At 47.5% G+C, this 24,188-nt stretch overlaps 1 protein-coding gene across 1 annotated transcript; it reads right to left on the bottom strand.

Annotated features, from left to right (window-relative positions):
* Positions 1 to 748: 748 nt before the first annotated feature.
* LOC124672846 (protein argonaute 12-like) lies at positions 749 to 7,761 on the bottom strand. Its single transcript, XM_047209010.1, has 23 exons — positions 7,559 to 7,761; positions 6,302 to 6,341; positions 5,686 to 5,885; positions 5,450 to 5,596; positions 5,184 to 5,317; positions 4,963 to 5,069; positions 4,766 to 4,872; positions 4,518 to 4,650; positions 4,270 to 4,386; positions 3,992 to 4,099; positions 3,828 to 3,899; positions 3,436 to 3,558; positions 3,170 to 3,344; positions 2,952 to 3,073; positions 2,746 to 2,883; positions 2,238 to 2,380; positions 2,100 to 2,162; positions 1,960 to 2,023; positions 1,719 to 1,854; positions 1,535 to 1,608; positions 1,323 to 1,417; positions 1,185 to 1,216; positions 749 to 924 (listed from the first exon to the last, which is right to left on the bottom strand). The coding sequence occupies exons 1-23, from the start codon at positions 7,759 to 7,761 to the stop codon at positions 749 to 751; spliced, it is 2,709 nt and encodes a 902-aa protein (XP_047064966.1).
* Between the last annotated feature and the right edge of the window lie 16,427 nt (positions 7,762 to 24,188).

Here is a 24,188-nt window from a genome sequence, read left to right as displayed (position 1 = left end):
GCGCTGAAGATTAATATGACTGCTTGGAGGGGAGAAGATGTGGTTTGGTGCTTGAATACTGCTGGCGCTAAAAAATTGTTACTTTGCTATATGGAAATGGCTAGCCTGGGAGTTTCGACCATGAACATTAGAGTGCTGTATGCTGTGGTGATAAATAAGTAATACAAGGTCGCTGGCGGGTCTGGTTCTGAACTGGGATTTATGACGTTCTTTTGGGTCCTTTGATCCTTATACGTTAGTTTTCCCCAGTTCTTTTATGTTAGCTCGTTGATGCTGTCGGCTGTTGTCCCGTTATTGTTTGATTGTTGCTGTCGGCTCCCATCCAGGGGAAGCGTTTGTAAAATAGAACAGCAATTCAGCAATGAACAGACCATATAGAATGATCCGAAAGTTCACAAAATAAGTGTGGACGTCATCAGTCGTCACACATATATACACCCAGGGATGTTTAGAGAAGAGGACAAACCCGAACCACATTAGCACGTTTATCCACATCACACCAAGCCGGCCTACTAAACTAAATCTGACACCGAGTTCCATAAACCGCCAGAGGTGTGCTTCAGTGTTCTCCCTCCTCTTCCACCAAAGTTTGCAAAGGGGAGGACACCCAAGCAAAACCCAAACCGCAAAAGACATGGAGACGTTGTAATTCTTGCAAGTTAAGGATCAGCTCAGCTGTACAAAATTAACTCCTTGGCAAAAGCCACCCAGGCGCTGCGGTTCTTGAAATTCAAGGATGAGCCATGGTTCAGCAGTAGAACATGAACTCCTTTACATTGTCCTTGATCTTCGGGAGCTGCTTCACAGGAGCATACCGTTCATGCGCCCGCAAGGTGGCCGAGGACGACCCCTGGTCGGAGAACTCGTCCTCCAAGTAGTGGCGCGCACGGAAGGCTGCCAGGTGCGCATAATATGCTGGAGGAACTGTTAAAAGTAGCAACAACAAAATCAGAAGATACTTTGCAAGTTATAAGATATTCCTGACCAAAAAAATAGCAGCATTTTCTATGAGCTGATAAAGACTTTTACATTAAAAGACTAAGTATTCCATCCGTCCCATAAAATATGTCTTACTTTCTCAAAATTTAGATGTATCTAGACACTAAATAGTAACTAGATATGTTCAAATTTAGACGAAGTTAAGACAACTTTCATGTGACTGAGGGAGTACTTTAATTGCATACCTATGGACACCGAACGGGTGCACCGAGCATAACTGCAAGCAAGAGATAGTCAGAAGACAATGTTAGTTGAAAGGTTACAACAGTGAACTGCATATGCATGAATGCATCATTCACAATGGAGAGGACAGAGTAGCTTACGTGTAGCAAAGATTGTATGTCAGGGTTTGCAGGGCATCAGCGCTAAACCTGTTTTCGTCGAGAAGAACATGATAATGTGTCGGGCGGCTCGTCCCCTGCTCAAAGGAAAACATGGAAGAAACATTCACATCGAGCAAAGTGAGGCACATTAGAAGGCTTGGTAGACATTAAAAGCACGGAATTTCACGAAAAGGTTGATCATGTAACTTCACCTGAATACCAGCGTGGCTACACAGGTAAAAATCAAACTCAGTAGGATGGCAGATCTTTGTGTCGACAACAGTTCCTGAGGACAAAGCACACTAGAAACTTCAACCTTGTTCCCCTGCAATCTTTTGATTTTATGTATACCAAGTCATACGAATATTATGGTAACTGACCAGCAGCCAGACTTACCAGGTAGGATATTTCCACTTCGATCTGCTAAATCCCTCGCACCATGATTTTCAGGAAATAGGCGAGTGTGATGCCTCTTTTGCACAACGACAAATGTAACTGGTGGAAGATAGCCCTCCTGCAAAGTAGCACAAGCCTGGAAACAAGAACAACATTATGTACCTGCCGTACAGAATATGAAATGGAGATTTAAACGACTATCGAGTAAAACTTCAATGATGATCAAAATGGTAAAAAGAACCTTGCGAACTGCATCCATTTCATAAAGCAAAACTTGGCTGAACTGTCCTTCGCTAACACCATCTCTACATAGTAAAGAATTCAGTATTAAGCCGAAACTAAAAAAAGGTTCTGTAAAAACACATCCTGTTGATTACAAACCTATAAAATATAATTCTACTAGGTTTGCGTCCAGTGCCTTTGTAGAAAGAGACTAGCAATTCCCTGCAACAATCAAATGTTATTACTACAAAACAAAAAACTATGCACTGATTTGCAAAAAACATTATGTCACACTACCTTATCATCCCACCAGCAACAAGACCCTTCTGTGGTTCTTTTGTTTCTGTGTAAAGGTCAGCTATAATTTCTTCCCTAGGACCTTGTGAAGAGACCATGCATTTGTACTTTGTAACTTCTGGCCAATCCATCGATGCAACAACCTACAATGGGAGAAATTACATGCCTTAAATAAAGAATCATTCATTACATGATGCCAAGATGACTTATAGAAAATGAGGATTTGAGGCGCAAAGTAAAAGTGAATTGATTTTTCTCCTTGTAACACAATAAAGCTTAGTTGCCTTCACAATGCAAAATGAAGATCACTATTTTGGTTCAGATATTACTCATTAAAAACACTAAGAAATTCCAGCGCTTAACGTCCCCAGAAAGGGAAAAAAATGAAAGACAACAGAAACACAATAACACTATTCATTAGAGTATCCCACTATGTTTATTTCAAATAAAGAGACTGGAACATTGATATATTATGACATGATGCGCAAGAGAGAACAAAACAACATACCGCCGCGATGGATGGAGATGAATCTTCTCCTGGAGAATGGTGAGTCACATCAGCCCCAAAGACAATCGTAGGCACATCTGTTAGAAGTGGTATCCGCTTGTACAAAGCATTTTCAAGCACCATATTCCGACCTCCAACCTAATCATAAAAAAATAATGATATCAATGTTCTTTGGACCTGAATTTAGCATAGCTAGTGAATCCCACCTTAACGTTGATCTTCATAGAGAGATTTTCAAGATACTGTTTTCCACCCTTCTGAAGTTTAACAGGTAAGCAGCACTGAGTTATCACACCAAGCTCGGTTTCACAAAGCCGTTTTATCCTTCCTGCATTAAAAAAATAGAAAGTTGTAATTAAACTAAGAAATTAAATTCATCAGATCAGCTTCAGGATAATTCTGAAGAGCTTACCATAAGGACTACCGTAAGGAACATTCGTATCAGGTAATACGATGATCAATAAGTCAAGTTGCTTCCCGACTAGACCTTGCTGAGCAATCACTTGTGCAGAAAGCCTATGGATATTTCTGACAGCAGATTCCACGCTATCTTGACGGCTTGGTTGTGTGATATCCACGCATGGTTTCATATTCATTTGCTAGAATAGGAAAATTCAGTGTATCGGTATATGATTATCCCAGGAGTTCCTTCCAGAAGAAGAAAGAGTTATTGCTTCTAAAGAAAGTTACCATGCCAATGCTATTGCACATGCGGGCCAGATCATTGCAGAACATGCCAACATCCTTAGGGTGCATGCGAGAAGCGAACGTTAGACATGCCCAATAGTTGATAGATCCTCCATTGAGAAATTTCTGGATAAAAATGATGAAATCAATATACAAGGACTGCTTGGTGTAGAAAGCAGATGAATAGAAGTAATATCTAGTGGACGCAGATAAATCAAGGCACAAGCATTTCAATGCATAATGCCATATATCAATTAAAAAAGGGATATATATGCTATCATCATAGCTGCATACAAAGATAAAAGTGAAAAAACATATCATAGACACTGAATGCAACAGTGTGTTTACAGAACAAAATGAAATGAGGTTACTCAAAATAAACTAGAGAACAGTACCTTGTTATTCATGTTCCACTGTCCTACTGAAGGATCACATACTTTATCTCGTCCAGAGTCGTGATATTTGAGCTAATAAAATGTGAAATACTGAAGAGGTTAGATGAATGCAAACAGTAAGTAAAAACAGTAATATATTCGTTACTATGTTTTAGAGCAATTACCCTTGGGGCAGGAAGTACGCGAGCATCAACCAATGCAAGTTGGTTCATCACTTTCATGCCAAATTCTTTCGAAAAGGAATCATTGCCATAATTGTTCCTATTAACAATCTGCAAAGATAAAAGATCAGATCGTATATCTTCAAGCCAAATGAACTCAGATACTTGTAAATATGTTTAACACAAAACACAAGATTGCACACTTCTTTGTCAATATGAAACACAAAATTGCACACTTGACTCGCCAAGTTGAAGTAAATGAGAACAAAGTGCTAAATTACATCTAGAACACTCTTCTCTCTTTGTGCCGGTCGTTCACATGCCATCTTTAGTATTCCTGAAACTTGGCGTTCGTTCAGCTTTCTAGAATACCGTTGTCCCTCAACTATGCTGCAAACCTGAAGAGAACATATGACAATGAATTCAATGCCAAAGACAAGACCAAACTAATAGATGCAGAGAAGAAGACCAATCCCAAATACATATAACATCCTTTGAATGATAAATGACAGATAAAGACCGAAACTACCTCCATAGGCAAATATATCGGTCTGTTATCACTGCCAGCTTGAAGGCAGGGTAAGTTAGTATATCTTAATGAGTAATTGTATTGCTCCCGGAAGTAATCGACAACCGACATGCGTGTCCCATCTTGATCAAATCTGTAGAAGAAAATATGAGCATTATGGTTAAGTTATGATTTATCGACGTGATTAACATGAAATATAATGTGAGACAGGAGCATAAAGGAAACAGGGTATAAATGAGAATATATACGTTAAATCCTTCAGCGGAGCGGAGGTTATCCCAGTAATCTTGTAACGGATTTTTTTATCTGTACGATGAGTGGCCACAACCCGGACACCTCTAAGGGCTTTCTTCAGCTATGATGCGTAAAAAAGATGCAGCAGTTATAGTCACCTAGGTAAACAGAAAAAAGTTACACAATAAAAAAATTCTATGACCATTGATACCTTAATACGATCCTGATCAGACATCCTAGAAGTATCTCGCGGGTTCAAATATTCAACTGCAAAGGCCATCACTGGTTGGGCCTTGTAAAATGATGTTGCCGAAATATCTGAGATCATAATTTAAACAAGAATGCTAAGGACATAATTTGTTTCCAAGAGGGAAAAAAAATATGGGAACACATAGTTTTCAATTAATGAGAACATTTTAGGTACATCCATACCAATGTTTAGCGACAATCCCATCTGTGTTGGGCGTAGGCTTTGGTAATACCCCCTCCAACATTCGACACCGTTGCCAATTGGACCACCATGTCCAAATGACTGGGAGAAAAATGATCTTGAGATCGAAACGTACCTGTTTCAATTTACTTAAGTTACCTGCTAGCAATTTTCTTGCATGACACTTAATTATAAATGTATGGAATAAAAATAGGGAAACCAAGATGATGGACTTTTTTTAGACATCAAAAGAGATGTGAAGAATTACTTAGTTGTGGGGCACTCCCTTAGAGCGATGTCTAGTGCTTGGATAATGTCTTGGGGCAACTCCCTGTGCCTACCAGCCAAGAACTGTTGAAGATTGTACAAATCCAGATTTGAAGCATGCTTTATCGCCACCCTGTATTCCTCCTCCCTAAAACAGAAGAACTAGTATATATAATATCATCACATGAACAAATAAAGTGGTTCTGAAAAACAGAAGTTGAAATGTTTTTATCATACCGTTGGTTCCCTCTGTTGGCATTCACAAGTTTGATAACAAATTCTTTGTTCTTGAATGGAAGTGCCCCAGCAGTATATATGCTCTTTCTTCCATCATAAACAGGCAATCTACCATCCAAGTATTGTCTGTGAAGTCTAACAAGTTCGTTGATTATCGATCTATTCTGATCTCGAGACCTTGTTTCCGGATAAATTGCCACCTGCACACACAACAGATAGATACTTGGGAATTAACCATACATTTGCATTGCATTAGTAATCAAAGACTTTGAAATTAAGGTGCATGCAATACTTAAACCATACATATTACAACTGCCATTGAATTTTTAGTTTTGCACATTGCCTGATTTTGGTCACCAAAATGAAATTGCTTAGTTTTGACAGAAATTTGCGTTCGCTTAAGTTGAGACAGATCTAACGAATATTGTTAACAATACAACTTCGAATGAATTGAACAGGTTTGCGAGTACGCAATATACTCCGTATATCATTAAACAATCGACAGCATGCATGGAACAAGCAGAACATGCATTGGAAGTGTACAGGGAAAACGTATGCATCATTTTGATGTAGAGGCTGGGGTAAAACTCCCATTTCGAAAAAAGGGAAAACATACATCGTAATGGTAGATATTCTTGTCGGCGACTTGGAGAAAATTACAAAAAACCACCACATATCAGGCAGATGTTTCAAAAGACCACCACTTTACGATTTTTTTTCAAAAAACAACCACTCTAGAGCTAACACGTTACAAGAAGCACTGATTTGTCTTTGACACTAGTTAAATCACAGAACTGACAATTGGGACCCGCTGTCAGGCTGACGTGGCAATCAATAAACGGTCAAAGAGACAATCACTGAATAGATACAAAATTATGGGTTTTTTTGCAAGTTATCGTGGGGCCTATTGTCAGTTCCATCTCTCTCCTTATCTTCTTCTCACCACGGGGAGGTGGCCCTCCACGCCGGAGCTCTCCACGCAGGAGCTCGCCAGCGCCGCCCCCTCCGCTCCCCTCCACCGGCCCCTGCGCGTGCGCCGCCAGCGTCGCCTATTCCCGCTCCCATCCGCCGGCCCCTGCACACGCCCGCGCCGCCCCTAGGAACTCGTTCGCGCCTGTCCTTGGCCGTGCTTGCCCATGCCGGTGGGGGAGGAAGCCTGAGCGACGGAGGCCGAAATAGGGTGGTGCGGAGGGCGGCACGCGGCCAACGATAGGAGCGATGGTGGTCGGAGAAGACGCAGAGGAGACGGTGGCCGGAGAAGATGCAGCGGAGACAACTTGATGTGCGGCGGAGCTCCGCCGGAGTGGAGGAAGATGGGGTTAGTTGTGGGCGCAATGTTCATCTGGAGTGCAGAGTGGCGCAGACATCCGTGAGAGGCTTCGCCGCCTGGGCATGAACGCGGTTCGTGGCCAGCGTCTTAGAGCGCCGCCTCCCTGTGAAAGGTCCGGCAGGATTTGGTGTACTCCGCCGCTGCTTTGTGCTCGCTCGTGGCCTGAGACCCACGGACGGGCTCCAATTGATTGGTCACGGGAAGTTGTGGTGATTAAAAAATATAAAAAGAAGAGATAAGAAAACATAAGAAAAGTAATAAATGATAATTAGTGGCCTTTACACGTTACCTAGGGACCACAAAGTTAACATTTATAATGTACAGAGGTCTTTTTGCAAAATTCACATGCCACGTCAGCCTCGCAGCGGGTCCCAATTGTCAGTTTCGTGATTTAAGTAGTGTCAAAGACAAATCAGTGCTTCTTGTAACGTGTTAGCTCTAGAGTGGTGGTTTTTTGAAACTTTTTTGTAAAGTGGTGGTATTTGAAACTTCTGCCTGATATGTGGTGGTTTTTTGTAATTTTCTCCGGCGACTTGCACCAGGAAATGGTTGGCGCGAACGCGGCACCTCTTCCCGACGGTCCCGAATCCGGGCCGCGCCGGGAACTTCTCTGCCTTGCTCGACACCGGCGGCAGACATCCGGGCGCCGCAACCTCCGCCTGAGACTCCTGTAGATTTCTCTGGTCCGCCGCCGCCGCGGTGGCCGAGGATGACGAAGTCCTTTCATCTGCCTTCGGCAGCACCATCTTCCTCTCCACCTCGTGATGAGCCAGGACGTCCGCGGCCGCCGTCGGCGCCGCCACTTGCCCGCCGGGACGGGGAATCCCAGCGCCACCGTACTGCTGGTCGTGCTCCCGCACTGTGCCCACGCCACCGTGTCCCACAGCTGCAGGGTGCGAGGCCGAGGGTTGGACGCGGCCACCGCCGCCGCCTCGGGCTCCTCTCGCCGCGTCGCCACCACTACCACGCCCGCGGCCGTCGCCACCACGACCACGCCCGCGGCCATCGCCTCCGCGTCCTCCCAGTTCGCCGGCGCGGCCGCGCGTCGCGTGGACGTGTCCCCCGCGCTCGACCCCGACCTCCCCGCTTGGTCCCCTCCCTCTGCCGCCACCACCGCCACCACCACCACGCCCGCGGCCTCCTTCTTGAGCTCCGGGGTACTCGCCGCCGCGGCCGTGGCCGCCGCGCCTGCCGCCTGCCCCTCCACCGCGCGAAGACATCGCAAGACCGTAACCTAAGCGCCTGTACTCGTCGTCAAGCACGAAGCCACGAACAGTCGTCGAAGTGGAAGCGGCTTGGTGGCAGAGGCTATATGGAAAGATGTGTTGGCAAAATGTACTGATGGGAGATGAATAGGCATGTAGAGCCACGAACAGTCTACGCGAATGACCACTGGTGGAAAAAGGGGCTTTGGTCGCGGTTGGCAACTGCCATTAGTCGCGGTGGCCCAACCGCGACCAAAGTAGCGCGACTAAAGGCCCCCCCCTTTAGTCGCGGTTCCTCACGAACCGCGACTAAAGGCCCATCCACGTGGGCCGCAGGCGAGCGCCAGGGCGGAGGACCTTTCGTCGCGGTTCTTCTGGCCAACCGCGACTAAAGGCCTCCGCGGGGTTTAGGGTTTAGCCCCCCTCCCCCTAAATCTGGTTTCTTTTTAATTTGTATTATTTTATTTCTTTTGGGTTTTAATTTTGAAGGAGTTTCACATATTCTACGGTACTGTATACATACATGCATATGAATGTACAATTTCAAACAAATTTGAAATTAGAACCAAAAAGAATTCAAGAGTAATATACAATATATATTCAATATCGGATGACCATATACAATATATATTCAATATCGGATGACCATATACAATTTTGAACAAGTTAGTTACAAATTCCGGTGCGTATAAAGATCTACGTCATCGTAATAGTGTTCTCCTCTAGGATCGATGACTTCCCTCGCCAACCATCCAGCCTAGTTCCTCTTGAAGTGGTCGGAAGCGAGCTTCCGGACTAAGCGTCTTCCGGAGGTTATTCCTCAGGATGTTGTTCTCACACGTCCGGTCCCGCTCATTGCGGTATCTCCGGATCCTCTCACAAACATAGTATCCACATAGATTGGTCCCCGGTGGCCGAGTATCCCCGGACGTCGGCACCGCCATTTTAAAATGTAGCTCTTTTTTGAATTCACCGACCTTGGTATCTACGAACCGTCTCCAAACCCTACGAGGCAAAGAAAATTAAATAAACAAGAGAGTTATTAATTAGTTACTTGATATAAGGAAATGATGAACGAAATAGGCCGATCGATATAGAGCGCAAATGAATGAAAATAATTACTTTTGCATCATTTTTCTCATGTCGCCCCAAAGCGCCGGATCCATATTCGGAGAGTCGTGGACGAGAACCGAGGAGGTCTGAACTTTAATTACCATAAGAATCCAGTGGAACTCTGCGGACACGATACATGCACAGATCATGCATAACTCATCGATTAGCCACATACCATGCATGGAGTAAACAAAAGAGAATGTGCTCAAGACGAAACACTCACCCAAAATGGTAAGGAAATAGAATATCACTTTTCTCTTGCTGTTTTCTAATAAACCGCCACAGGTCTTCCTCCACGTCGGCGGGGTGGTATTCTAACACATATGAATTAACGATGTGTGGGTCAATGAACCCAACATCATGGATGTTCCTTATTCGCATTTCCCGCTTCTTCATTCTGCATAATATATAGCGTACACAACAAGATAGTTAGGACAATATATATATATATAGTGCGTGCAATGAACGAGATGGGGTAGAAATTAATAAATCACTTACGTAACGTAGCAACCGATGATAGATTTGTCGAGCTCGCGCAGATTGAACAAGCTGGAACAATTCACTCGGAGGAATTTGTACCCAAGTAACGTTTGAAGTGATGCACATATTTAACTTCCGCATAGATATAGTCTTTGGCGTTTTCATGTTTTATGTAAGCCTTGTACCAATTTAGCGGACCTTTCATTTGTCGAGGTAGATCCTCTTCCTCGCGCGAGCTCGATGAGAGGGCCATTCTTCACATATGAAAATACTACGTCCTTCATTGGCGCCTCATCAAGGCCTAACACCGCACGAAGAGTGATACCTAAGTCGGCCGCTTGTTTTCCGGCACTTTCTACGATCAATCCATAAGCTGCCGCAGCTGCTATGATATCGGGGGCATCCGGACCGGCGGCTTGCACTATGAGCGGGGCGATCGATTGTTTACTTTGTTCCCCGAGCTGGGCAACTTCTTTCCCCTTTCTAATTTTGACTCGGCCTCGTCCTTCAAGGCTTTCTTCTCCGCCAACTCTTTCCTCGTTCTTGAACGCGAGTGCTTGCCTACGAAGTTCACGTAAATAGTCGTCGAGCAGATTCTTCGCGGCTTGGGACGGTGTGTTCAAAAATGACTTAGCCCATCGCTTTTCCTTGTCGGAATATACCGGCTTGGGCTCGCCCTCTATTTTCTTCTTGACGCTCGCCTTCCATTTCTCTAAATCAGCAGCCGCGCCCGCCTCGACTTCCTCGGCACTACTTTCCCAAGGCCTCGTGGGGAGAGGCTTCGGTGATACCTCCGGTACCTTTGTTTTCTTAGGTACGTAAGGGTCCGGGTTAATAACCCGAGACCGCTTCTCGCTTCTTCGCCGGAGGTGGATTGGGGGCGGTACCGGTGTCCGATCACCCGCCGGACGAGGACCGGGGGCGGCGTCCGCCGACGTGAATGAGGTGTATTAGGTGAAGCACCACCGCCACCGTCACCGCCACCGCCACCGTCACCGCCACCGCCACCGCCACCGTCACCGCCACCGCCACCACCACCACCGTACGGGGTGGACTTGTTGGCGCCTCGCCCGGAAACTTGATAAATTTCTTCCGCCATAGAATGAACTGGCGCTTGACATCTCCAAGTCTTTTCACCCCTTCGGGTGTAGCAATGTCAATGTCCAGGTCCTCAAACCCTTGGACTATCTCCTCCACCGTGACACGAGCATAGCCATCTTGAATGGGGTTGTTGTGGTGGAGTGCTCCAGTGGTAAAGCACCGCCGATGGCTACCTTCATGGACATGTTCCCGATAGGATAATACGAGATGACATGCTTTCATCTCCTTTATATCGTCCACGGGGTAGCGAGGAGGCTCCGGTGCAGTAACCTCGACCACCACCGAGGCTCCGGTGCAGTGATTTCGATCGTCGGTGCACCAGCCAGGTGAGGCCTCCGTGGAAGCCACGCTGCTTCTTCTCCGCCGCCGGCTTCCGAGATCCATTGGATGATCTTCATGCCGTGCCCGAGCTGCATCTCTTTCGGCGACTAGTACACTCACGGTTTTCTTCATCACATCCATTTCCGTTACCAACTTCGCCACAACATCTCGCATCCCGATCCATCTTTCTCTTACGGCTTCGTAACCGTACGGGTCATCTTTCTCGGGGAACCCTAGTTTCCACGAAATGTCCCCGGGCATGCCTCGTACACGTCCTCCGTGTTCAGGATTCCCGAGGGCTTTTGTCGTGGCGTCGTTCTCTCCGTTGAACCTGATCCTCCCCTCTTGAGCATCCCTCATTGCCTCAATAAGGTTTTGGGTGGGTGTAATTATTTTGCCCCGGTAAACACACTCCCCGTCTCCGGGTTCGCCGATCCCCCATGCCCGTACCACCAGCTTTTGGCCCTTGGGTCCCATCCCTCCGTACTCGGACGGATTCCTCGCGCCCTCGCCTCGTTCTCCATCTTCTCCCACTTAGGCTGCCAAAAGCGATACCCTCCTCGGCCCCATTTTATGATTGTACTCCTTCTTGGCCGCATTTTCCTTATTTTTTTCGATAGTTCAAGGAACCGCTCCGATTTCTTTTGCTTCACAAATTCTGGCCAATCATGTTGCAGCTTCTCATATTGTCCTTTGAAATCCGGAGTCTTGCCCTGGTTGACAAAGTCATGGGCTAGATTTTGCTTGTATTTCCGAATGCGTTGGCCATCCTAGAAAGAGCGAACTGTTTGACTAGCTTGCGCCTCTTCTTGTTTTCCGCAATCTTGTTACCCTCCTCATCGTATTTGCGGTATTCCGAGGTAGAACGAAATGTTCCATAAGCTTGTTGAAGCAATCTTTTTTTCTCTCTGTTCGACAAAAGTAAAACCAACACGTGCCTTCTTTGGCTCATTCCACTCTCGGCGGGTGATCGAGACGTTGTCTCTAACAACGGCTCCGCATTGGCCGACAAACTTGGTGGCGTTCTTGCCGGGCTCCAGCCGGCCTGCCGTTGCTTCGTCGACAACATCGATGGTGCATGTTTCTCCCGCTTTCATCGTCTTGGTGGCGCCACGCTTTGACGACGACGTACTCGATTTTTTCGACGATCCGGCCGAGGGCTAAAATAAGAAAGAGAGTCGCGCGCGTTAGTACACACACATTTATTCAAATCAGTTAGTTGTATCACCAGACGCTCAATATGTATATATATATATATACCTCGGCGCCGGAGGTGGTTGCTACTTCCAATTGAAGATCGTCGTTTATCGACGTTTCTTCGGCATCATCCGCTTGGCCGACGGCGCCCTTCATCTTCACACTCAAAGTTCGGATAAGAAGCGATATCATCTTCTTCTTCTCCGGTCGGCACAAAAGGAATATCGCCTTTTATGATGCCGAACATATGGTCTTCAGCGTCCGGATCATAGTTGTCCAGAAGCGGGTCAGCTCTATCGTCCGCCATATGTCGATCCTGAAAACATGTAGTCAAAACAAATTAATTGTGTATATACCAGCATTATCACATCTCTTCTACATATAAAGAGAGAGGGCGACGAGGGAGGCGAGAGAGGGGACGCAGTGAGCGCGTGACCGAGAGACCGGTGGCGGTGGCGAAAGGGGGGACGCAGGTGACCGCGCGCGTGACCGAGAGACCGGTGGCGGTGGCGAGAGGGGGACGCAGTGACCGCGTGACCGAGAGACCGGTGGCGGTGGCGAGAGGGGGACGCAGTGGACCGCGTGACCGAGAGACCGGTGGCGGTGGCGAGAGGGGGGACGCAGTGACCGCGTGACCGAGAGACCGGTGGCGGTGGCGAAGGGGGGACGCAGTGACCGCGTGACCGAGAGACCGGTGGCGGTGGCGAAAGGGGGGACGCAGTGACCGCGCGCGTGACCGAGAGACCGGTAGCGGTGACCGAGAGGGCGGTGGCGGTGAGCGAGAGGGCGGTGGCGACGGCGCTAAGTAAAAATTTTCTTAAGTCAAAATTTTGATAAGTACAATTTTTGTTAAGTAAAATTTTTGTTAAGTCAAGTTTTTGTTAAGTATACAAAATTTTGTTAGTATACAAAATTTTAGTTAAATTTTTGTTAAGTATACAAAATTTTAGTTACAAATTTTTGTTAAGTATACAAAATTTTAGTTACAAATTATCAAGTTTTACTTTTTTTTGTTAATTTACCGTTTTTGTTAAACTAATTAACTAGTTAAAATTAAAAAGAAAAAAAAACACAAAAAAGGGAAAAATCCGGCCCGGCCCTCTCTCTCTCTCTCTCTTTTCGGCGCGCGGCCGGGTGGCGTCTCGGCGCGGGCGGCGTCGCGCGTGCGTGCGGGCGGGCGGCGCGCGCGTCCGGCGGGCGGCGGCGGCGCGCTCGGCGTGCGGGCGGCGGCGGCGCGTCCGGCGGGCGGCGGCGCGTCATCTGCGGCCGGCGCGCGGCGATAGTACGGCACGTAGGGGCGCGGGCGCGCGGCGACACACGGATCGATGGCGCGACGAGAGGCGGCGGCGACGGCGTGCTCGCGGCGACGGCGAGTGCGGCGACGACGTCCGGCGGGCGGCGTCCGGCGTCCGCGGCGGCGTCCGGCGTTCGGCGGCGTCCGACGATGGCGGAGAAGATGCGGAGAAGACGATGGCGGAGGCGACGGTTCGCGCGAGGTATTTATAGCCCCCCTTTAGTCGCGGTTGGGGAGGCGACCCGCGACTAAGGGCACCTTTAGTCGCGGTTGGCCGCACCAACCGCGACTAAAGGCTTTTTTTCGCCGGGTTTTTCGTTCCCGCGCGCACAGAGCTTTAGTCGCGGTTGGGGAGGCCAACCGCGACTAAAGACATTTTTAAATTACTTTTTGTTTTTCAAAATGTTAATAAATACAGAAAAACTCGGAAAAATAAAACTAATTCAATTCAAATTCTTAAAAATACAAATAATATATCAAAAAAATCAGAAAAATAAAACTAATTCAATTCAAAATTTTAAAAATACAAATTATATATCAAAAAAATCAGAAAAATAAAACTAATTCAATTCAAATTCTTAAAAATACAAATAATATATCAAAAAAATCAGAAAAATAAAACTAATTCATTTCAATATGTTAAAAATACAAATTATATATCAAAAAATTCATAAAAATAAAACTAATTCAATTCAAAATGTTAAAAATACATATAATATATCAAAAATTCATAAAAATAAAACTAATTCAATTCAAAATCTTAAAAATACAAATAATATATCAAAAAATTCATAAAAATAAAACTAATTCAATTCAAAAGTTCGTTGGCGCCCCCTCTTCCCGCCTCTTTCCGCCGACCCCCTCTTCCCTCCTCGTCTTCCCGCCATTTCTTCCCCGTCTTCCCGCCTCTTTCTTCCCGCCAATTGTTTCCCGCCAATTTCTTCCGGCCTCTTTCTTCCCGCCAAATTTTTTCCCGCCAATTTCTTCCCGCCACTTTCTCCCCGCCTCCCTGTCTTCCCGCCTCCTCGTCTTCCCGCTCCCATTTTTCCCGCCATTTGTCACTACATATAGGTAGCCCGGCTTGGCCGACATCACATCTCTACAATCTCTCATCACTCTCTCATGGCTTCCACCGCACCCACTCTAACCTACCGGCAGGTGGAGGAGCTTTGCGCCTCGAACTACCCTTGCCCTCCGGGCTACCGCGTCCCCGCCGGCTGGAGCCTAAGCGCCGGCGGCGTGCCGGTCCCTCCCGTCCCTCGTGGTACCGCGCGCCGGGCGGCCATCACGAATCACTACTACCTCGACCTCACGCCGGAGCAGCGGATGAATCCCCGCCGGCATCCCGATAACCAGCATACTTGGGACGCCTTCTTCATCAATCGGCGTGAGAGGGCGCTCGCTGTGTATGAGGAGGACGGTCTGCCTCCTGGAAACTTCCACGAGGCCGGCCGTCGGCTATGGTGGTACGGCCGGACTCTGCAGAGCGTCATGGACTACATCACGGCCGGCGATATCCCCCGCCCGCGCTACCCTCAGTTCGAGCCACGAGCGCCGCCCGACGACAGCGACGACGACGAGCGGACGACGACGCCGGCAACTTAGAAGGCGACGACTACCGGCACAACGGCGGCGGCTATGAAGACTACGAGTATGCATATTATACGCCTAGGCAGGAGTATGACTAAATCACTCCAAATTTCATGTATGCGGGAGTATGACTTAGTCACTCCAAATTTCCTATATGCGGGAGTATGACTTAGTCACTCCAAATTTCATGTATGCAGTGAGTATGACTTAGTCACTCCAAATTTCATGTATGCAGGAGTATGACTTAGTCACTCCAAATTTCATGTATCATCGGTGCTATCTCGAGTCAATTGAATCATTCGAAAATGGACACCAATTAAACACATCACGGGTAATATAATTCACATGATTCATTCAACAAAGTTTGGTACAATAATAAATTATTACACATCATTTCTTCCCTTGTGTCCCCGCTTGCTTACGATTGTGCCGTATCCATGGAGCATCCTCATCATTTAACTTAATGCTTGGGTCGGTGTTCACTTTGAAGGGCGGAATTTCAGCAAACATATTATAATCTTCTCGACATGTCCGTCTTGTCCTCCACTCCCACGATGTTTCTTTTCCCCGAAAGAACAATGTGGCGCTTTGGATCATCGCATGATGTACTCGATCGTTTTCTTATCTTTCCGTTTCCTCGGTTTGCTACTCATGTCCTTCACATAGAAAACCTGAGCGACATCTTTCGCTAGGACGAATGGTTCGTCAAGGTAACCAAGATTGTTGAAATCCACCATTGTCATTCCGTATTGCTGGTCCACCTTTACCCCACCTCCTCGTTAGCTTGAACCATTTGCACCGGAACAAAGGGACCCTAAAGGAGGGTCCATAGTCAAGTTCCCATATCTCCTCTATGTAACCATAATATGTGACCTTTTGCCCATTCTCGGTTGTTGCATCAAAGCGGACACCACTGTTTTGGTTGGTGCTCTTTTTATCTTGGGCGATCGTGTAAAATGTATTCCCATTTATCTCGTACCCTTGGAAAGTCGTTATAGTCGAAGATGGTGTCTTGGCCAACATGTACAGCTGATCTACAACCTTATTGTCACTCATTAAATGTTTTCTCAACCAACCGCCGAAAGTCTCCATGTGGGCCTTCCTAATCCAGGATTCAGAGCTTCCCGGGGTTGTCCGAGCGTAAAATATTCTTGTGTTTCTCAAAGTACGGAGCCACCAAGCTGGAATTGGTCGAACCGTGTGGTGTGCTTCGATCGGAGAATGGCCGTCCATACATATCATTGATTTCCTTCCGATCGTGCCTTTTCCACTTAGTCTCCCCTCGTGCCGCGATTGAGGAAGACCAATCGGCTTAAGGTCGGGAACAAAGTCAACACAAAACTCAATTACCTCCTCATTTCCATAGCCCTTGGCGATGCTTCCTTCTGGCCTAGCACGGTTACGAACATATTTCTTTAATACTCCCATGAACCTCTCGAAGGGGAACATATTGTGTAGAAATACAGGACCGAGAATGGAAATCTCATCGACTAGGTGAACCAGGAGGTGCGTCATAATATTGAAGAAGGATGGCGGGAACACCAACTCGAAACCGACAAGACATTGGATCACATCGTTCAGTAACCGTGGTAGAACTTCCGGATTGATTACCTTCCGAGAGATTGCATTGAGGAATGCACATAGCTTCACAATGGCTACTCGAACATTTTCCGACAGGAGCCCCCTCAAAGCAATCCGAAGCAATTGCGTCATAATCACGTGGCGGCCGTGAGACTTCAGGTTTTGGAACTTTTTCTCCGCCATGTTTATTATTCCCTTTATATTGGACGAGAATCCCGACGGGACCTTCATACCGCTCGGGCATTCAAAAAAGATGACCTTCTCTTCTTTGGTCGAGCGTAGGCCGGCACGACCTTGAAACCGTTCCGGATGCTTGTCATCGTGGTCTTTCAAACTTTGCTCGGTCCTCGCCGTGCTTCCTTTGTATCATTTGACTTCCCATACACGCCCAAGAAGCTTAGGATGTTCACGCAAATATTCTTCGTAACGTGCATCACGTCGATTGCAGAGCGGACTTCTAGGACTTTCCAATATTCTAGCTCCTGAATATAGATTTCTTCTTCCACATGGCTACGTGCCCGTCAGCTCCCTTCGAACTGATTGTCCGCCAGGACCCTTTCCAAAGATGACTTTCAAACCCTTGACCATATCAAATACCTCAAGCACCGAGTAGTGTTCCGCAGGCTTCGGCCGGTGATCTGCCTTGCCGTTGTAATGCTTGCCTTTCTTTCTTACTCGGATGACCTTTCGGAAGAAATCGACGATGCCCAAGGTACACGTTCTTCTTACAATTTGGCAAATGTACACTTTCAGTCTCATGTAAGCAATGCGTGCATGCATTGTATCCCTTATTTGACAGATCCCGAAAGGTTACTAAGAGCAGGCCAATCGTTGATGGTTACGAAAAGCAACGCTCGTAGGTCAAATTCCTCTTCTTTGTGCTCATCCCACACACGGACACCAGGTCTGCCCCACAGCTGTAAAAGCTCATCAACTAATGGCCTTAGGTACACATCGATGTCGTTGCCGGGTTGCTTCGGACCTTGGATGAGCACCGGCATCATAATGAACTTCCGCTTCATGCACAACCAAGGAGGAAGGTTGTAGATGCATAGAGTCACGGGCCAGGTGCTATGGCTGGAGCTCGCTCGCCAAAAGGATTCATGCCATCCGTACTTAGACCAAATCTTATGTTCCTTGCGTCGACTGCAAAATCTTTGAACTCTCTGTCGATCTTTCTCCATTGCGTTCCATCTCGTGGGTGTCTCAACTCCCCGTCCGACTTACGGTCCTCTTTGTGCCATCGCAACAACTTGGCATGCTCTTTGTTCCCGAACGGACGTTTCAACCGTGGTATTATAGGAGCATACCACATCACCTTGGCGGAACCCTCTTCCCGGGTTTCCGGCCCTCAACATCGTCACCAGTGGTCATCGCCTCGATCTTATAACGCAATGCGAGTGCATACCGGGCATTCATTCAAATTCTCGTATTCACCGCGGTAGAGGATGCGATCGTTGATGCATGCATGTATCTTCGAACCTCTAAACCTAGAGGGCGTACAACCTTCTTTGCTTCGTACGTAGTGGCGGGCAGCTCGTTATTCTTTGGAAACATATTCTTCAACATTTTCAGCAAGTTTTCAAATGCGGAGTCAGCTACACCCGCTCGTGCCTTCCATCTCAGCAAATCCAAGTAGTGCAGCCCAGCTTTTTCGGACCATCGTCGCATCCGGGGTACAGCGCCTTCCCGTGATCCTCTAACATGCGATCCAAATTCTCCCTCTCTTTTCGGTTTCGCAGACGTCTCCGTGCATCAGCAATGGTCCGACCAAGATCATCAACGGGATCATCACGTGCCTCTTCTTCACCTTCCCCTTCACCTTCAAGCATCCTCCATGAAAGTATCACCGAAATGAGAAAGATAGCTTTCATCATTGAAATCATCCCCTTCTTCATCTTCTTCCATTATAACCCCTCTTTCTCCATGCTTGGTCCAACAATTATAGCTTGGCATGAAACCGTGCCGAAGCAGGTGCATGTGAACATCTCTTGAGGAAGAGTAACCCTTCCGATTCTTACACTTAACACATGGACAGATAACAAAACCCCCGCTTGTTCGCATTAGCCACTACGAGGAAATCTTTCAAACCCGTATCGAACTCGCCGGAGAGTCGGTTACCGTACATCCATTGCCGATTCATCTCGCATTATTATAATATAAAATATATAATTAACCATCATGCATTTGTTAAACTAACTAGCTACAAACAATATAAATTAAACAATTAATGAACTACACACACATGCATATTTTATCAATGACACATATCAAAGGTTCAAGTTGCTAACCGCGATCGAGGAGGAAAAATTAAATGAGAAAGCTCAAGTGTGACTCCAACACTTCATATCATGTTTGTTTCATGCTCTTGGGGCATTTCATCAAACACCTTATGTGCATAAGAGGAACCAAAAGCAAACCTAACACTCACTTGTGAAGAGAATGGCTCCAAATGGCTAAGTGTTGGCTGCTGGATGGGTATATATAGGGGAGGGGCTTTAGTCCCGGTTGGCCTGGCCAACCGCGACTAAAGGCCTTCGGGCACCTTTAGTCGCGGTTGGGCTGGCCAACCGCGACTAAAGCCCCCCACGTGCACCAGCTGGCCACCGTGCGCCCCGGGCCCAGGCCTTTGGTCGCGGTTCGCCACACGAACCGCGACTAAAGACCCCATTAGTCGCGGTTCCTTTACCTTCGCGACTTATGGGGCTTCCCGGAAGCCTGTTTTTCCACCAGTGGACATGTAGAGCCCAGTACAGACGAGCCCACAGGTCAGGGACTCGAACTCTGTGGCAAGCCATCGGGTACGCGAGTGCAGCGGAGACGACGGAGAGGAGCGACCATGGGTCTCCTCGCATTCTCCCTTTTGCAACCGAGCAGGCGCGACCCAAGCAGGCCCACCGTGTCATGGAGTATGCGGTATGGTGGGTCCCAAAACGGTGAGAAGCTCTCGTGGGGAAGAGGAGATGCAGATGCGCGCTGGCGATAGGTACCTCGCGCGCAACGAGGAACATCTTTGTATAGCCGGCGATCACACAACCGGCCGGCCGGCCGGCGCAGTTTGGTCTTAAACCGGAAAACTGTCGTTGGTTCTCCTCTCCGTTGGGTTACATGTATAGAAAACGGAGAAAGACACCTTACATGAACCATCAACACGAAATATTCATTCAGTGGGAGGCGACGTTCCGTCGACAGCGAGACGTCTGTGATGACTCCGTCAATTTTAATATCCAATCCGATGACTCAGTCTTCCGGAGATGCTCATAGGGGGTAGGGTGTGTGCGCGTGCGCGCGTTCATAGGGGGTGAGTGTATGCGTGTGTATGTGAACATCCACGTTTGTACTGTGTTTCTCAGAAAAAAATCTATCTATGAAGATGCAATAATAAGTGGAGATTTAGATTGGACTCGGTGAGGTTGAAGCGAAAGGCTCGATGAAGACTTTGATTCCAGTGGTCCCCGCACATAGGTGTATCCCTCCCTAGCCGCGGGGATATCTCCTCCTCACTCCTTACTCCTTAGGATCGAGCAGCCCTGTCGATATCTATGCGTACAACTAGTCAATCCGTTAGGGCTTCGCCGTCCATGTCGTAGCAATATCGGTAAGTATGTAGAGATAGCCCCACACATGCTAGAGAGAGGAGAACCAACATGAGAAAATTGTGTGTCTATGAGAGAGGGAAGGGTGGGTTTATATGGGAGGCCAAGGGGACCAACTTGGATAGGGGCTGGCCATCTCCACTTCCACAAGGAAGGCATGGGGCATCGCCCTTCCGCACAAAGAAAGGGTCGACTGACACCCCAAACCCTAGATCCCCTTTGAAACTCTTCCGATAATTTCTCTCACTCATATTTAGTCTCGGATTCATCCCCATGTACCTCCGAAATGACTTTGTTACTTCACCAAGACTATTTCGATATTGCCGGTACTATTCCAGACATTCTCTAAACCACATACGTATATAAAAACTCTCACAATAGATTAACTAACCTTAAGCGTGTGACCCAATAGGTTCGTAATACGTGGACACATGACTCTAAAACTCCTTTTGATCAATAACCAGCTGCGGGAGATGGACGTCTATGATGGCTCCCACAACTACACCAATAACTTCAAAAGAATCCAGTGTTAATCCATATATCAATCCCAATGCCTCGGGATACTAATGACAACCTGAGGTGAGACTTAGCTATCTGTGTGAATTAACTTCCTGATTACTATACCCATTATCCTCGTTCCGGTTCCATTCTCTTTATTTTCCAGTGTATTACGATGTTTGTATGATCACTACGACAGTGTGTCTTGAACATACGATTATGTGACATCACAATATCAAGATGATCCAAAGTGTTTCTCTTCATCGTCGGGAGGGTAAATACCCCAATATTGAGCTACCCAAGTTGCAACCACACTTTTCCGATATACCTGAAGATCACGTTTATGAGTACCGAGTTATGGTGTAACATTTGATGAGTTCAAAACTCACCTTCCAGTAAGAGAGTATATGATATATATACTCACATGGTCTAAGGTAGTACATAAGATAACATCTTAGGATAATACTAATAACTTGTGATGAAACCATCTCTTAGTATATCATAGAATCTGATGGGCATCTTTGTCACACTAACTATGCCCATGGTCAGAGAAAATATGATCATCATCGACACATGAGCTAGTCCTAGAGGCAAGACTAGGAATAATTTGTTGTTTATCTCTTTATACATACTTGTGAGTTTTCCTTAGAATCGCATATTCGAGAACCACAAACAATTATAGCATAAAGGGATAAACCTCAACAATATCTATGGACCATAAATAAATAATAATGTATTATTGTTGCCTCTAGGGTACTAATTAACTCCTTCACTATCCTGGCTCGATGGCTCCTGTTCTACGTCGCTGGAAATCTTGCCCATGCCGGCCGGCCTGGTAATGCTTACCCCAGACCTCGACTACACTCATATGGCCGGGGACTTGGTGTCGGACCATAGCAACAGGACACGGGTGCTCTCCGCCGCCAAAATGTCCGTGCCCCACAAACTGTTCATCAAAATGCTAATTGGGACGCGATTAGGCTCATATGAGCCAAAGCGTACGCGATTAGGCTCGGACCCCTTGCCAACAGGACGATCGATAGGAACCAGACTGCTTTCATCAAGGGCAGGAGCCTGCACGAGGGTGTGCTGGCGCTGCACGAGATCACTCATGAGCTACGTGTTAAGAAACTGAAGGCTCTGCTTCTTAAGTTGGACTTCGAGAAAGCTTACGACAGGGTTAATTGGGACTTCTTGAGGGAAGTCCTGCTGAGAAAGGGATTCTCAGCAATGGTGGTGCACCGTCTGATGCAGTTGGTCACTGGGGGACAGACGGCGGTGAATGTCAACAGGGAGATTGGTCCTTACTTCCGGAACGCGAGAGGTGTGAGACAGGGGGATCCGCTCTCGCCCATTCTCTTTGACTTCATGGCAGACTCGCTGGCAGCTATCCTCTCGAGGGCCAATGAGGCGGGGCACATAAAGGGTGTTGTGTCACACCTCATTCCGGGAGGTGTAACCCACCTCCAGTACGCGGATGACACTATGATCATGATCGAACCTTCACGATTGGTTATTGCAAACCTAAAGTTCATCCTATTATGCTTCGAGAACATGTCGGGGCTCAAGATTAACTTCGACAAGAGTGAAGCCATTGTGACAGGGGTCGCTATGGAAGAACAGATTATGGTGGCATGCGCACTCAATTGCAAGCTAGGGAGCTTTCCTTTTCGTTACCTTGGCCTTCCGATAAGCGACAAAAGGCTGACGGTAGCGGATTGGTCCTTTTTGACGGAGAAGGTCGGGCATAGGGTTGATCCCTGGCAGGGTCTCTTCCTGGCATCGGCGGGTAGACTAGAGCTGACTAACTCGTGCCTCTCGAGTCTTTCGATGTTCGCTATGGGTCTATACCTCCTGTATGATTCTACGCATGGGGCGATGAACTCCTCGAGGAGCCGATTCTTCTGGAAGGGGTGGGGAACAAGCGCAAATACCATATGGTGGACTGGGCCACGGTGTGCAGACCTAAGGAGTATGGAGGGCTGGGAATCCTTCATACGAAGAACATGAACATTGCTCTTATGGTAGGGTGGATTTGGAAGCTCTACCAAAATGCGGAAGGTCTATGGGCGGACCTCCTAAGGGCCAAGTACTTGGGCAATAACGACCTGTTTTCCCCGTTGGTACCGACTAAAGGGTCCCAGTTCGGAAGACCATACGAAGCTCAAATGGTACTTCAAGTTGGGGGCTAAATACCACGTCCATGATGGGAGACGGACGCATTTCGGCTTGAGCGGGTGGACGGGGAGGGCCCCTTTATACCTGATGTTCCCGCGCCTCTTTGCCTGCTGTGACAACCACTTCGCTACGGTGGCTGGGGTTAGGACTGAGGAGGGGTGGCGCATCAGGTTCCGCCGGACCTTTGGTACTGCTGAGGTGATAGAATGGGAAAACCTCTGCAGGATTTTCGATCTACACCCACACTCCATGGGGGAGGACCAGGTGTCGTGGGGCCTGGAGCCATCAGGGATTTTCTCTACACACTCCTTATACCTTCGCTTGTCGCAGGGGGCGACGGTCACATTCTTCAAGGAGGTGTGGGTTACTAGGGTCCCCCCAAAGATAAGGGTCTTTCTTTGGCAACTCATTAGGGGCCGGCTGCCGTCGGCTGAACAGGTGGCCAAGAGGCATGGTCCATCTGACGGAAGCTGCGCGATGTGTGGGATGCTGGAGGACTGCGACCACATTTTCTTCAGCTGCCACCTCGCGAGATTTCTGTGGGCTGGAGTTAGGGAGCTCCTCTCATGCACCTGGGATCCGGCAGGGGTCGGGGACTTCATCTCCTTAGTGCAAGGCCTGTCCGGGCCCCTACGTAGACTTGCTTGGTATGCCTTTGCGGCGTTAGGCTGGACGCTTTGGAATACACGCAACAAGCTAGCTCTAGAGGGAAAAGTGATCGCACATCCGGCTGACGCTATGTTCACTATGGCTATATACATGCAGAGCTGGAGGGTACTGGTCAGACAGCGGGATAGGGTGCTTCTGGACGAGGCGCTAGGAGAGCTTAGGCGGCTTCAGGCGAGGACAAGGACCGGAGCTCCACGACAGGCGGCGTCCTAGTCTACTTTTCTTTGTCTTGTCTTGGGTAGCCTGAGTGGCATTTGTATGGATTTATGATTTGTGTGTGTGTGTTTGGTCTCAGACGGGATCGGTATCTGTATGTCGTGGATTGTTTCGTTGCCATGTGGGCTTTATAT

Source organism: Lolium rigidum, chromosome 7 (genome assembly GCF_022539505.1).
Source record: "Lolium rigidum isolate FL_2022 chromosome 7, APGP_CSIRO_Lrig_0.1, whole genome shotgun sequence".
Taxonomy (NCBI): Eukaryota; Viridiplantae; Streptophyta; class Magnoliopsida; order Poales; family Poaceae; genus Lolium; species Lolium rigidum.
Note: the sequence above shows the minus strand (reverse complement) of the source record. Positions and strands in the feature narration are given on the sequence as shown.